Source organism: Sparus aurata, chromosome 1 (assembly GCF_900880675.1).
Source record: "Sparus aurata chromosome 1, fSpaAur1.1, whole genome shotgun sequence".
NCBI lineage: Eukaryota > Metazoa > Chordata > Actinopteri > Spariformes > Sparidae > Sparus > Sparus aurata.
Genome location: NC_044187.1, coordinates 25,327,588 through 25,343,659, shown reverse-complemented (window position 1 = coordinate 25,343,659; position 16,072 = coordinate 25,327,588). Strand labels below are relative to the sequence as shown.

The 16,072-nt window shown below is 39.5% G+C and overlaps 2 protein-coding genes across 2 annotated transcripts in view; both read left to right on the top strand.

Annotated features, from left to right (window-relative positions):
• The first annotated feature begins 3,918 nt into the window (after nucleotides 1-3,918).
• Nucleotides 3,919-10,567, top strand: psmd12 (proteasome 26S subunit, non-ATPase 12). The gene is made up of 11 exons (XM_030432757.1): nucleotides 3,919-4,145; nucleotides 4,545-4,604; nucleotides 5,112-5,240; nucleotides 5,537-5,644; nucleotides 5,978-6,082; nucleotides 6,271-6,420; nucleotides 6,576-6,710; nucleotides 7,139-7,251; nucleotides 7,836-8,010; nucleotides 8,817-8,894; nucleotides 9,643-10,567. Exons 1-11 carry the CDS (start codon nucleotides 4,038-4,040, stop codon nucleotides 9,850-9,852), a joined length of 1,371 nt encoding a protein of 456 aa, XP_030288617.1. The 5' UTR covers nucleotides 3,919-4,037; the 3' UTR covers nucleotides 9,853-10,567.
• A 1,310-nt stretch (nucleotides 10,568-11,877) lies between these two features.
• The window catches only part of helz (helicase with zinc finger), a 63,758-nt gene continuing 59,563 nt past the window's right edge, over nucleotides 11,878-16,072 (top strand). Inside the window, exon 1 of the mRNA XM_030417273.1 lies at nucleotides 11,878-11,957. The gene's annotated coding sequence lies outside the window, so the exon portion shown is untranslated. The remainder of the gene's footprint in view (nucleotides 11,958-16,072) is intronic.

Sequence of the window (16,072 nt, the reverse complement as noted above, 5' to 3'; positions counted from 1 at the left end):
CAGCAGTTGGAATGTAAGCTCTCCGCTTGATCCTCATACTAATGTGTGAGCAGCTCACAGAGAAGGGTCGCCCAAAGAATTTACTGTCTTTACATGTAGAAACAGAGTAGAATATATAAAAAACTATCTCACACTTTTATGTAGCTTATAAAGGAAGGTACAATAAATGTATTAACTAATTCCAACAGTTAAAGCAGCTGTTGTTGCATCTAACATTTCCTCCATGTGTTTCCTCTGGCTAGCTGTTTAAAAGCCCTGATTGATTAGTCCCATTAACAGCACATCAGTCCTGTGTTAAAGATTTCCCATTTGTGCTCTTGTAAAGACTGTAACATTGTGTTGCAGCACACTAAATGGACATTGTGAATGAAATTCACAATTAAATCATTTACATAATAGCCTTCCAGGAAGCTTTTCACATTACAACAGTAATATAGCCACACAGTGTCAACCACAGGAAGCTGCAAGAAATAACGGAAAGTGCAAAGTAACCAGAGCTAAGTTCTTCAATTTAAAGCAACATTATGTAACTTTTTTTTTTTAACCTTAAACTCTTCAAAATCATGTCAATGGTACAGTGTCTTGTAATAGGGTGAACAGTGTCTCAGTCTCAGCTATCACTTGTTTCTGCACTGTGTGGCTTCAGTGAGAGGGTAGGATCACAGTGTGATACACGTTTACTTCAACATGCACGTTTTCAACACATAACATTGTGATGATGAAATGAGTTTCATTTGTAGTTAGCACCTACAATATGTCTGACACATTGTAGCAGACTTAGTATTATCATATACGACAGTGGTGTTGCACTCAGAAACTGTGCGGGTGCCAAATCACACAAACTGGTCATTTCTGCATAGTATTGCTTTAAATGTGTGCACTCATTTGGCTTCAAAACATTTAAAGGTGCAGTGTGTAAGTACTGGCTACCTGTCGAAATCATACTAAAAACAAATAGGGGGCTGCATAGCACCAGAGTAACCACTAACTGCTGCTGACTGTAGCTGCCGTTGGCTAGTTAGCTTAATTAGACATGTAGCTGGTGGTCCAGACTGGGAGCTCGGGTCACAAGGGGAGTGATTGTCTTTTAACTCCGCCAGCACAGAAGCTTGGTACCACTGGGAGGAGGAGGTTTTCAGACCTGGGGTGAGGGAAGGCAGCAGGGAATGCTGGCATGGAGCAGTGCCATGACATGGTATCAAATAATACATATTCCAACATTAATGCGACATGGAAACAATAAACCTGGTGACCTCTAGAGCCATCTCTTAGTATATGGGCCAGTAGGTGTGATATAACGTATTAAAGACTGAATCTTGTCATATTATGTTGTCTATAAAACACTATGGACAGGCTAACACATGCTTTATACACAACCAATGACTTCTGTTCCTACACACTAAGGAGTGTCTGAACGCTGCTCACTGCACATCTCTGTGACGCTTGTATGGTAGATGTATGTGTTGCTTTTTTTCAGTACTCTGACATGTTTTCATTATAAAAAGGCTAAACCAAACTGCAGAGTTCTAAACTGGCATGGAGACAGCTTCAACAAAGTGATAAAACGAGGAAAACCTCAGTAGCTGTGAGCAATTTGGACCTCATCAGTATTACAAAGACACCCTGTGTCCTATGTTTAGCTTACAACTGTCCTTAGGTTTCATAAACGTGTCCTAGATGAATAAGTTAATATGAATAGGACGAATAAGAGACATCTTCAGACACTTCTAAAGATATCTCAAGACATGAATATTTCCAGCTGATCAAACAAAGTTCCATTTATTTTTCTCTGACTCACGACCCAAAGATTAGCAAAAAACAAAGAACACCAGACCTGTATTTCATTTCTGACCGTCCGTGGTTATCTTAACCTAAAACCCCTGAGGCTTAAATGCCACGGGACAGCTTTCATGTGAGTGGTAGCTCAGAATCAACGAGGATCAACCCAAAAGTGACCTAACTATTTCAATAAGGTCTGTGTTGATTAGAAAGGAGATTAGAGTCTGATGTCATCTGAACTACTGTGCACTTCAATAATGCCAAACAAATCTCTGACCTCCAAAACAGCCAAACAAGCCTGCTTCTGTCCCACTTTTTAACATCCCCCTTCTAATTTTCTTCACTGTGCTCCGTGTTGAGAATGATGGTCTGTCTACACCAACTAGGCTTAATGATAATCTCAAATACATGCTTGATGTTGGCTCTGTCACTGCACAGCCTGCTGCGGTCATCAGTGGAATTGAGAAAGATAATACCGATGATCACGATGATGAAGATCGCCATTTCGAGGCTTAAGTTAGTCCTCCTCAGCCGAGCCCTTTCTGACATTTTTTGAGATCTGAAAAGTGTGCTCCAAGCACTGAGAACATTTGTATGCCTCTGCAGTCAGACTTTATCTAACACATTGGATCTTCCTCTCCGTGGATGAGAGTCATTTTCCGTTTATCAGGCCTCCAAGGTCTGTGCTGAGCCGGCACCGGGATCAAACTGATTTTAGCCCAGGGCTTAGGGGCTTTCTCTGCCACGAGCAGGAAAATCACTGACCCACATTAGCTTTATTTATGGGGGCACTGAAGCCTTTCAAAGCAGTGAGCTGTGTAAAGACAGGAATGCAAAATGCAGACATTAAAGGGACACCTACTGGTGGACTGTGGTCAGTGCACTCGGTGTCCATTCACATGATGTGTCCATTCACAAAGTTCTTCATTCACGCTGACTAGACGATTGATAAGTGAAGGGTAAGTCTTACACTTTCTTTTCTTATACAATTTGTTTGTGTAAAAACTGTCACCTTTTTTTAATTATTATTTCTATTCTCCTCAATCATCACGACTTTCATCATTGCCCAGATGACTTTAACATTTGGACTGTGATTCCTTACGAGTCATAAGCTCTAAACTCAATTTGGTTAAAAAACAAACAAACAACAACATCCATCAAATGACATTTGAACGTCATCCTCCACCTTGTTATGATCATTTTCCCTCTCGTGGTTGTGTTTGTCTTTTAATCTTTGTTGTAGGCTGAGCCAGGAGAAGTCATTCAGGGCAGTCTCCTCAACTCCACTGAATTCCTTCTCTGGAACCACGTCAGTGCTATTAGGAGCAAATGGTTTTGTGCATTCTTTTGTATTTTCATCTAAACCTTCTATCTTTGCCATTTCATATGCTTTCAAATATGACAGTTACACCACAGAGAACAGTTGGTCCCCACTGAATAAAAAGATGCCGCTTTAATTTTAAGCTAAATATAGACTCACTTGGCAATGCTATAAAAAAAGAATGCCTGATTTTAAGATGTGCCTCCTCCAAACCAAAATGATTTCCTGAACAGATTAAAGTAGCTCCTTAGAGAGGGGTACTAATTGTTATTAACTCCAGTTTCACAACATAGAGATAAGTCTTGATGTCAGAAATTGCAAATCGGGTGTCTAAAAATGTAAGTGTAACTGTTTAAAGAAATCAAACTGTACGTAGTCTCGAACCCTTATTAAAACATGACATCATTATAGCCCTGCTGGAAAAAACTGCATAGACCAGCACCAAAACCAGCTCCAAAACACAACGTATGCTGGTCTTGCTTCATACTGCTTACATATGTCATACTGCTTACATACCTTTTGACAAATTAATTAACTTATTTCGATTCCATTGAATAGGGTACCAAATAGTAATGCATGTTGTAAATATATTATCCCCATAGATAGTACAGCATTCAAGGAGCAACATTAGCCATATGGTTCTGTTTGTACCTAAACTGATGGGTATTTGATCATTAAAATGAACAAAATGCTTAGATAGACTATCCAGTAGAGTCACAGCAGAGAAACCTTTGGTCACAGCATAAAAATGGCATTAATAACGCCTGCCTTAAATATTCTGAGGGGTCCTCACTTGGCCCTTCAGGCGCCTCGGACAGCCATTTACCTCTCTCCTCTGATTGGCCACCTACTCGTTTCGTTCATTTGACAAGCAAAATAGTACTTTGGTCGTCAGAAAAGAAAAGCACCGTCAATTACCTTAACCTGCACCGCAAAGATGTCCGAGGACCGATCTGAAAGATCCGATGGGAAGATTGTGAAGATGGAGGTCGACTACAGTTCGACTGTAGATCAGCGGCTCCCGGAATGCGAAAAAATGGCTAAAGTAAGACGAGTGTGAAAGAGGCCAGCGCCGGCTGAGTCATGGTGCATCAGGATCGGTGTGTTAGCATCCAAGCTAACATCCACTTGCTTTAGCACCACCCCGAAATCTGCCATAAACAATATATTGAGCGTGAATTTCTCTTATATGTTGCCGTGTTCTGTAATTTTAACACATTCATGTTACTCTTTTATTCTAGCTAACACTACTGTGGGAGTTTTTAAACTCGCTAGCATGCTAGCAGATTTAGCAGCATAGTCATTGGCAACATCCTTAGCTAACGCTAACTGGGTCGCTAGGCTGAATTAATTTTATGTCCGAATAGAGCAGATGACATTTGCGGTTTAACAAAGTAATACGTTTAGTTATGTAATACTTAATTTGTGTGTGTTTCTGCTGTAGGAGGGCAAACTGCAAGAGGCTGTTGAAAGCTTATTGTCACTGGAGAAGCAAACCAGAACGGTAAGTGTCTCTAGTGTAGACGTGCTGCTTGTTTATGTTCCTGTCATTTTGCCATGGAAGTTCTCACATCTGGGAAGTTGTTTCCCAAATGTTAAAGTCAGAAATACCTTGACGATTTTCTACATGATGTCTCACCAACCCACTCTACTAAACTAATTAGTCTAAATGAGCCTCATTGTTAAATATTTCAATCAAAAATGTTAAATTCAGCATATATCACAGTGGTGTTCACTGCAAATGATATAAGTAAAACCAGTGATTCAATTAGGAAACCAAGGACAAAGCATTTGACTAGACAGGGGAAACTCATCTCGTAAAGCCTGGAATTCTGTAATAAAACAAAATGTCCAGGTTTTCTTTAAACCCAAAAGTATGGTTTGGAGTATTAAGTGTGTTGGTAGAATTGCAAGTAGGGAACATTTTATGGATAGATTCACTGTGATACGTGTATATACATCTGCATATTTTGGTCTCTGTTTTACTTACTTGCCTCCAATCCCTGTGCAGGCATCAGACATGGTGTCCACCTCTAGAATCCTTGTTGCTGTGGTCCAGATGTGTTATGAAGCCAAGGACTGGGATGCACTGAATGAAAACATCATGTTGCTCACCAAAAGGAGGAGTCAGCTGAAACAGGTGAGCTATCGGGGCCCTACAGTCTGAAAAAATATTTTCTAGGCCTCCCAGTACTACAACTGACTTCAACTTACAGTGTTAATTATTGGGTAATTTGATTAATGAAGATAAAGTGAACACTGTAAATGCTCAACAGTATTCCAGCATATCCAGACTTTGATACCACTTTTAAACTGATTTCCTCAGAATGGCAAACAAACTTTTTTTTTTGTTAAGTACCTATGAGCAGAGAAATGACGAGGAAATAAACTAATGCTTGAATTCATTTTTTTTGTTTTGCACTCTGTATTTATCAGGCTGTTGCCAAGATGGTGCAAGAATGTTACAAGTATGTGGATTCTATGACTGATCTGACTATCAAGCTGAGACTCATCGACACACTCCGCACTGTGACTGCTGGCAAGGTATGCAATGTTTTTGTGTGTGGTTTTTGGTTCTCAACTCTGTATGTGACAGACAAAAAAATGTATACATTTGTTTGAACACGTATCGGTGAAATACTGCACCCCATTCTGTGCCAGATGCAGGAAGTGTGAGTATCACAGTGATGAAGGCACCCAGAGATTTGTGTCTTATCAGGTGCATATGCATTAAAGGAAACAATGGCATTTTCTCAGGATTAATGCAACTTGAAAGGGTCTGTATTCCATGGTGGTCAGGTATCTAAACAGTAGGTCGTGTTGAAAAATTGATAACCACTCCTCCTCACTAATACATTAAACGTGTCCTCCCCACAGATCTACGTAGAGATCGAGCGTGCCAGGCTCACAAAGACCTTGGCCAACATCAAGGAACAGAATGGTGATGTCAAGGAGGCAGCTTCCATTCTACAGGAGCTGCAGGTAAGAAGCTAATCACCGTTATTTTCCTCCTTTACGAAAATCTGCACAGTTGTTGTGGGGACAATTGGGGTTACATACTTGTTTGAAGAGGTTGTTGTCACCGTATATATGCAGACTGTGTGAGTGGAAAAGTGCCATTTGCCTGCAGTCTGGAAAGTATTTAGAATGTTTTCATTTTTCCTGCTCAGGTGGAAACATACGGCTCAATGGAAAAAAAGGAGAAGGTGGAGTTTATCTTAGAACAGATGAGGCTTTGCATTGCTGTCAAGGATTACATCCGCACCCAGATCATCAGCAAGAAGATCAACACCAAATTCTTCCAAGAGGAGGGCACCGAGGTAACAACAAAACACAAAACAAAGTTCTGCATTGGAAAAAAGCATTTGGTGCCTGGCCTGTATGTTTCCTTTTCAGCATGGTTTTGTAAGTTTTAACTTCTGTGTTGATGGAATCCGAGCACTTACTTTTTCTTTATTATGTGACGACTTCTCAGGAATCGAAGCTGAAGTACTACAACCTAATGATCCAGGTGGACCAGCATGAGGGCTCATACCTGTCTATCTGCAAACACTACCGGGCCATCTATGACACACCCTGCATCTTGGAGGACAGCAGCAAGTGGCAACAGGTACTTTGTGTTTTTAAATATCACAAATGCAGAATATAGTCAAATGAAAAGAACTGTCTGGACACCTACATTTTTTGCATCCAAACTTTGGACACAGCGTTGCATCATTGTCACAAGCTTAACATAATGTATGTATCGTTTTCCCTGTAGTTAAAGAGAATGTGTCAATTGAAGATATCTTTACTGGTGTTTCCATGTGACTGCTTAAATTAGTTTTATTGATAAATTATTAAAAAGAAGCACAGTGCATTGCTCGAAGCAAAACCCCAGAATGTGTGCACCCTTTTGATCAATATTTATGATTAACTGTGATTGCAGCATAGTTTGCAATAACAACAATAATGATAAAAGAAATAACACTACACATCTGTTCCCAAACTTTTCTTTGCTTGTGTTCATTTGAGCCATGAATGCATTTTATATTTCAGGCCCTGAAGAGTGTGGTGCTGTACGTGATTCTTGCCCCCTACGACAACGAGCAATCGGACCTCGTGCACAGAATCAGTGCAGACAAGAAACTGGAAGAAATCCCTAAGTACAAGTAAGAAATAGTGCTGTAATTTCATATACTAACATCACATCACATTATGTCTGAGGACTCTATACAGCCTGTTAACCTAGTCAAAGAATTTTGCAGCAATGAATCAACATTAGAGACAAATGTATATCTCTAAAACGTTAGGGCCATCTGAATTTACAATCGGCTGTACATCTTACCAGTTTCACAATTGTTTAATTTATATAGCGCTTTATTTAGCAAACAGATTTTGCACCAACGCGCTTTACAAAGGCGGATGTATATAAACATACAGGGATTAAGACATACATTTGCATATTAAGACAGATTATGCTAGGTAGTTGGTGTCTGCGGAAGTTTAACTGTGACTGACCAGCAAATACATTTCCTGACACAAACAGTTTATGCAGCTAGAAATCCTGTGCCTATAGTCTGTGGGAATCTGTTTTCTAACATTTGTTTCCCATGTGAATACAATATGGCGGAGACCATTGTGCATTTGCCGCTCAGGAGGGATGGATCATAGCAACTTCCACGGATGCTGACATCATTTGTATACACTCAACTGCAACTGGGGAATTTTCACCGTCTTCCTCTTCCATTCCTAGGGACCTTCTGAAACAGTTCACCACTATGGAGCTGATGCGCTGGGCTTCCCTGGTGGAGGATTATGGCAAGGAGCTGAGAGAGGGCTCGCCTGACAGCCCTGCCACAGATGTCTTCTCTTATTCAGAGGAGGCGGAGAAAAGGTGGAAGGACCTAAAGAACAGAGTGGTGGAGCATGTAAGTCCCACGGTCAAAGTGTGGATGGATTTAATGAGAATGAGATGATGCTTGGCAGCAGGAGACGTAAAATGAAATGCATAGCCTAAGAGCATCTCAAATCAAATAGTCATTTTGCTAATTTGGTCGGGGACAATGTGGGGACATTATGAATTTGAGCGATGGGCATTGATCAGAAATGTTTAAACTGCATTCACACTGACAACCAGAGTAGAACTGTTTTAATTTGGTTATGAGGCTCTTATTTCTTATATACAATACAAGCTAATGATGCTTTACATACAAGCTAATAATGCTATTTAAAGAATCGAAAGATTGATTCATGGGGCGCCGTTTAGCTCAGTTGGTAGAGCGGGCATCCCATGTGCTGAGGCTCTGCAGCGGATCCGGGTTCGACTCCCGGCCCGGGTCCCTTTGCTGCGTGTCACTCCCCCCTCTCTCTCTCCCTGTTTCCTGTCATATCTTCAGCTGTTCTATCAATAAAGCCATAGAAAAGGCCAAAAAAATACTTCATATAAAAAAAAGATTGATTTATATCCATTTAAGTGGATTTTAATCAAATTGGAGAAAATTGAGTAAAATTACAAGAGAGCACTTTGGACATGATGTGAAGCTCTTTGCAAATTCAGTGGCTAAACTAGCAGATGGCTATGTGCAGTATCAAAGTACATTAAATTGTATTCGTTGGATTTCACTTTTGAATATTTGTTTGGTTTTTTTTCAGCTTCCTTGTTCTCACCTTAAATAATTTAAGCAAATATTCTGCTTCAGATATGTATGCTAATGGCGTTCTCTCATTTCCCCAGAACATCAGAATAATGGCCAAATATTACACCAGAATCACAATGAAGAGGATGGCCGGACTCCTGGACCTCTCTATTGACGTAAGCAACACTGTTACTAATTAGCTCTTTTGTGAAGCTCTCACTAATGGTAAAAAAAACATTCACCATTAGATCATAGCATCTGTCCAATTATTTATTTATTTTTATTTTTTTTTTTAAACAATGCTGACATTTTTGGTTGAGTTTTACACCGAGAGGTCAGTACTGGTTGGGGAATAAAGGGTCATTGACAAATAACATGTTTCAGTCCCAGAAAATATTTCTTTTATAATTCTGAGTTGTCCTCTTGGCTATTGCACCCTCTGTGTGCAGACATTTAGTAATTGTTGAAGTATGTAGACTAGAGGATAACACAGAACAACTTAAAGAGAATTCTGAAAATGGCTTAAAGATAACTAGAGCTGCAATGATTAGTCAATAAATGGATGAACTGATCTAAATGAAGTTAAACTTTTTCTGGCTCCAGCTTCTTAAATGTAAGGATTGCTGCCTTTTCCTTGTCATTTATGATTGTAAAAGAAGAGTCTTTGGGTTTAAATCTGTTGGTTAGATAAAAGACTCTGTGAAATTGTGCATTTTACAGCTTTTTGACATTTTATAGACTAAATGATTCATCGTGAAAATGTTCAACAGCCCTAAAGACAACTCGTATTCCAGATTTCCTCTGAAAAAATGACTAGCAGAGTTGCTTTTGGATAGTAGTGAAACTAGTGATCAGGAATTTAGTGTGACTGAAGAAAAAATTTCAATACACTCACATTATGTCTCTGCTCAAATATTTCATCAGGAATCCGAGGAGTTCCTCTCCAGCCTAGTTGTAAACAAGACTATCTACGCCAAGGTCGACCGGATGGCCGGCATCATCAACTTTCAGAGGCCTAAAGACCCCAACGACCTGCTCAACGACTGGTCGCACAAACTCAACTCTCTCATGTCTCTGGTCAACAAGACCACACATCTCATTGCCAAGGAGGAGATGATCCACAACCTGCAGTGAAACAACAACATTGTGCATTATTTTGTCTTTTGGTTCATATGTGTCAGCTTTTTTGCCTTCTGTGGGAATGTTTTTGAATATACAGTACTGGTGGGCTGTGAAGGCAGCGTTATTCCAATGTCATATAATTGGAGAAAAATCTGCAGCACATAAGCAGCACCCCAAATTTGTTTATTTTTTACTATCCAGTACAACATTGACAATAAAAACACAAGCACCTCTCCTCTTTGCATCCCTCTGTCATAAAAGACTGGATCTCCAAATATGTTACCCATTCCTCTCTTATGGATTATATACAGTAGTTTAGAGTTTATTGCTGTATGAAAACATGGCTGAAAACTCTATCAAATGTAATGTAAACAATAAATCTGTCACATTTGGTTAACAGTTGTATGGAGGTTTTATACAGAGTGGGGGTACATTCTAAGATGTGTTAAGATTCTTGTTGCAGAAGAAGAAATGTTTCAGAACAGAGCAGCCGTGGAGTCACTTCAGTCACATTGATTAAGACCTAGTTAAAAGTAAAAAGTCCCGTTAAGTTAACTTCACGTAAAAGTATAAGAGCCAAGACATGGCAAATTTTACTTAACGGACCTAAATTGACACTTCTACTTGTATGCTGTTACTGATATTGACCAATGTTAGCTGTCTGGTTATGTCAGTGCAGTGTTGTTCATGATGTGTAAAATAAACCATTTCTTTGAAGAAAAAAACACTCAAACATTTGTTTTGGTTAACTTAATGGACCAAACTTTACTTTATATTGGTGAAAGAACTAAGCGTGTGGCTCACATTCACAGAGTGTGCCTCTAAATTTTACATTTTCTTAATTTCACCTTAAAACGCTCCTGCTTTAAAAAGGAAGTTTTAACAAAGGTTGAAGCACTGGGACAACAAACTCAAGCGGTATTGCCGAGCGTCTGTGACCTTTTTACAGTGTTCAGGTTAGTGGTAATAAAGCGTGCACTATGCAGGACACTTTGATTACCATGTACAGGCAGGTCACCAACTAAAGGAAGGAAATACAGCCGCTTCCAGGGCCTGATGTGTTACTTCCTGTCATTTTGTCTTTAGTATGAGAATTATGTGTATCAACCCACTGCGTCATCACCACCATGATCAAAACAACAAATTATGATGGATCCTTAGTAAGATTTGATAGCAATAATGTAAAGAATAGGTGATTTACATGCAAAAGAGTGATATGTTTTAATCAGAGCTGTGTGTTTTTTTTTCATCACTCTGATTCAAATGATTGCACAGTGTCAGCAAGAACTGGCTATCATCGCAAATGTCTGTCTAGATACCATCACGAGCAGAGTCGCTATCTCTTGCCTCACTGATGTTGCCTCTCCATCACAAACAACAAAAACAAAATACAGTATACACAGGGCCATTCACTTGATTATCATATGCAAGAGGGGGTGATAGATCAACAGGGATCAGGCAGGTAATTACATCCCCATCCCTTTGACCTATGTCTTTGTCTGACAGAGCACGTTTCAACACAACAAAGTTTTCTGACTCAAGCAGATATGAAACTTTGAATGTTTCCTCTTTGAATGGGAAACAAAAAAATGTGTTAAAAAAGGCCACAGGATACATATCTGAATTTCCTTTCAGTTCTCATTCCAACATAACAGGCGTAAAGTAACTGCAGCAAAGGGTGTGTTCAGAGCAAAATGTCACAGTGTGTGTGTGTGTGTGTGTGTGTGTGTGCGTTTTTACATCTTTTAAACAAATGCCTTTGATAAGAATAAACAAGTAAATAAGTAAATTACAAATACAAACTAAGTGACTTTTTATTGTCCCAGTTTTAGAGAACATAATTCATTCTAAAATCTGACATTATATAATTGTTTTATTTTTTTGCATTCAAGGGTAATTTTATGTTAATATTTAGCAGTAATCCCTAAATTATAGGACTAAATGTATGAAATAAAGAGTAATTTGACAAAACGAATCTCACACACACACACGCACACACACACACACACACACACACACACACGCACCAGTCCTCTCAACCTTCAGATCAGTACATCCCACTATGCTTTGCGATGGTCTGACAAGTGGATCCAAGATGGCGTAGAAAGTAAAGCTAGGTAAGTGTTGACTTCCCATTTTCAGCCCTTTCAGTTGTCTTTTTAATCGCAGAGCCACTGACACGAATCCCCTCCATAAATCATTAGGGTAATGGCGAATGCTTTGAGTTCATGCACGGAGAACAACACAATGTCACATCAATTATATGCGCCTAAACACCGTGGCAAAATTACAGGCCCGAGCCCGTTTTGTTTCGGCGAACCTAGCTAGCTAGCTTGCTAACATTAACAAACCAGCCAGCTATTCTTGTTGTGAGGTTGCCAGTTTGGTGCCAAGAAAGGCCGTGTTTTGGCTAGCAGGCTAATGGTTAGCTACGAATACTCTGGTTAGCGGCAACACAGTTCACTCTGTGAAAACCTGAACCGTAAGTTAACCAACAGTGTGTGGACATTTTTGTCAGGGCTTTGTAGCGCTGCCGTCATCGCTCTGACTTGCAACAGTCATGACAAGTTTAGCAGACAAACAACAGCTGTAACTACCTGCCGAAAGACGAAACAACTCATTCCCAACCTTTAGTATTTATTGGTGTGTGCCCTCTCGATGTTTGCCATTTAGGCTGAGAGGAATTTGCAAGTTTTACAGCCGTGTTTTCCGACACGTAGCTGCTAACGATACTGTCAAGCCAAATAACGTTATGTCAGAATGCAAGCAGTCGATGTTCTTTTACAGCCAATCCCCAGCTATAAAATTAGCTTTCTGTTCCACTGTGCTGCTGCTGCCTGTGTACTACGATCCCACCACCGGACACTGAAAAAAACAAGGCAGGTGTCCACCCACTGGATCCCGCCAAACTAGTTGTTGTTGCCCCTACATAGTGGCTGGCTGGCATGCTCTAACATCAGGTAGAAGCTATTCCTGGTGAGTGTAAAAACGCTGTATGGGTTTTAAAGTTCCCTTTCTGATTTTTTTCTGCGTGAAGTTCAGTCTTATGATTAGTTTAATCTTTGCCCTTTTTTTTTCTCCTGTTCCATCAACAGACCTCGTCCTCAAGCCCAAGCAACTTTCAACCAAGATCTGGCATGCCACACATACCGCCCAACATTCGCAAAATAGATTAAGATGATTGTATGATCATGAAATATAAATCGTGTCATACTACCACTACGCCAATAATGTCACAAGGTTCAGTAAGCTTGTGACAGAATTGGCATCTTTATGTAGTGCAAATGTTATTGTGGTTTTTGACACTGATCAAATACAGTGTAAATGCACTGCTTAATTCACCTTGTCTTGTGACAGGAGCTGGATCAGTGTTTTTTGATTAGGATGCTGTAGAAAAGCTTTATGTGTTGTTATGGCATGACGGGTCCTCAAACATTATATGTCATACTTGGCCACTTGCCATATGCGCAAAGTATATTATGTGCTCATGCAGCCCACTCAAAAAGTTTAGTATTGTTCCTCGTCTGAGAGTTCACATTGATAGAGGAAGTGAACTCGGCAGCAGTTCACTTTTTTCTTGGGAGGGAAAATATGAGATTATGGAGAGCAACGCGGCTGCAGTATTTCATCAGATACTCTACATGAGTTAATTTATGCTCGGTTTGTACAAACTCACGTAATCTCTGTTGTTCTGGGTTGGGTGTGCTGTATTCAGCAACATTAGAGTTGTGGGAATAAACACAATCCATATTACGCAAGTATTTTTTTTTGTGTTAAATCTGTTTGGAATCAAAGCAGTCAAAACTCAGATTTAGTCCATGTTGTGTGAGCACTCATTTACTGTACATTAGCTGGCAAATTTGTCTGCATGTTATGGTCCTGAGAGACAATAACAGGCTGACTTAGGCACTACCAGTTGGGCTAGAGCAGCTGTTAAAAGCATAGCTGCCTGTCTGTTGGTATTCAAGAAGTAACTATACAAAATGGTTCTACAGGGTTAATATGCTCTTTATTGCAAAATTAAGCCAAAATGGCAGATGCACTGTAGTTTTTTTTCCACTCATCTTGCATAGTCAGTTATGATACATGAGTTCCCCAGTGATTCTTTCATGGAAAGCTACAGTTCTACCAGAATGTGACATTATCTGGTGTTTGATGTATGCTTTGTACTATTAATGCAGTCTTAACATACAGTAGTTGGCTGATATCTCAATTTCAAGGATCCGCTGTCACAAATCCATATCCAAAATGACTGGGCCACAGGCCATCATACAATGTCACTTTTCCCTTTGAGCCAGTCATAATCAAAAGCTGAAATCCAGGCTGTGGTGATGGCTAGGATGGAAATACAGCATCAGCTAATTGTTGTGGAATTTTAATTAGCAACCAAAAGTTTGTTTTGACAGCCATCTTTGCACATAATAACTATAATGGGGCTTTTGGGCAGCATTTCTGTGAGAAAATGAGTTTTCCTGCCAGCCTGAAATGAGCTGCAGTGCCAGTGATGAATGCAGTTAGGTGAAAATAGGGCTAAAAGTTACTGGGCTGTCAGCCAAGGTCGAGCATTTGTTGCCCTGGTGTTCCCCAGCAGGTCATGATGTACCATCCCTATCCTGATCTGCTTGGTGTGAAGGAAGGCATGCTGCTTCTTGTAATCTCAGACTGAGGTTTAGATTGTCATGTTGTAACCCTGCTGCTTTTTGTTGCTTGGCTAGACATAAATGAAATGTTACTGGGGCCACAGAGACTCGAGGTGGGCTTTATAATTCAGTAGTATAAAGCTATAACAGTTATTCTGCAACAAATGGCTTATAGTTCACATATTATCAAGCTTAGTATTTAGGATAAGGGCCGGCATCCCCTTTCAGACCAAACCAGTGGTGTTGGATAGACCTGCTTTTGGTTAACAAATGATACCTGGTCAAGGTTGTTGTGAGGATGCACAATATACATTTTTCCAGCCAAATACCAGTAACAGATAATTACCTGCTTCCCCTGCCAGATACCAACAAGATAACCAATAATTTCACATTTTGTATTTTAAAAAAAGTTCCTAACCTCCTAAGAACCTTTATGAAACATGTATTACAGATAACAATTGTGTTGTCTTCCCCTGAAATTATAAAAAATCCAAAAACAAAACAACAACATTTTTGGCTCCCTGGTCTATAATGCGTGGCTCTATCCAGGTGTAGCAGTTTGACATCTTGTTTTTCTTCTTATCAATGTTTACTGGAGTTGTATACCACCACCTTCTGTATGTGAGTGTGTAGATCATGTGCTTGTTTGACTTCATCTTGTCAGCTCGATTTGTTGGCTAGAACAATTATCTGCTAAAAATAGAAATTTCCCAATATCGGTTATATCATTTATTGTTTCAGTATTTATTTTGCATCCCTAGTTTTGAGGGAAGGTATTGGGTTTTAATTTTTGGGATTCAAATAGATATAACTGCAAAATTTCTGTTGTCATAAAAAGTACATACCAGGATATATGACCTAATTAACCAAATGCAGGGGGATTAAAAAAAAAAGTCAACAGACCATTTGGAAAATGTTTTTTATCCAATACAAATAACAATACAAACAAAAGAATCCTTATTTTTTTTTTTTTTATTCAGTAAAATTGAAAGAGACGTCTATAATGCCGTCCATTTCAGCTGACAACGAAGAAATGTATGTCTGACTCCTTAATGAGTCATGTTCACCTAGACAGAACCTTTGAATATTTGCTGTTGAGTACTCCCGAAGCTCCGTGGCCCAAGAAATTGTATTCGGGACAGTCTGAGTAAACACAGGTTTCCGTAGGTACTATTAAACCAGAGATCATAAAGTGTAATGCTAACTAGGCTTGATTCCTTCATTGAGGGCTGCTTCAGGATTTGACCAGATAAAGATGCTACTTATTTAACACTTCTGGGTATACTTTGCTTTTTTTCATGTGATTTGATTGCTGTAGTGCAGCTAATCAGAATCACAATAAGCTTCAGAATAATTTGTGGTGCCTTTTTAGAAGTGGTTATTGGATGCTAATTCCCAGACATATTGCGTTATTGGCTGTCCTTGGAGTAGATTTTCAGTGGAGGTTTTTCTCAGTTTACTGAGTGTGTTGATTTAAAAGTGTACTGTAGAAGTATTTTGACTGGTTAAAAACCAAATGCAATCACAATGTTTTCTCAGAATTAAATTTAGTCCTTTACACCCTAATGTGCAGTAAAGTAGCTGGATGTTGT

What these genes read in the sequence shown, in the direction of transcription:
- psmd12 (XM_030432757.1), top strand. Translation starts at nt 4,038, where the DNA reads ATGTCCGAGGACCGATCTGAAAGATCCGATGGGAAGATTGTGAAGATG. An exon ending in GCACTGTGACTGCTGGCAAG is followed by an intron (nt 5,645 to 5,977) that starts GTATGCAATGTT and finishes TCCTCCCCACAG; the next exon opens with ATCTACGTAGAGATCGAGCG. An exon ending in GAAGAAATCCCTAAGTACAA is followed by an intron (nt 7,252 to 7,835) that starts GTAAGAAATAGT and finishes TTCCATTCCTAG; the next exon opens with GGACCTTCTGAAACAGTTCA.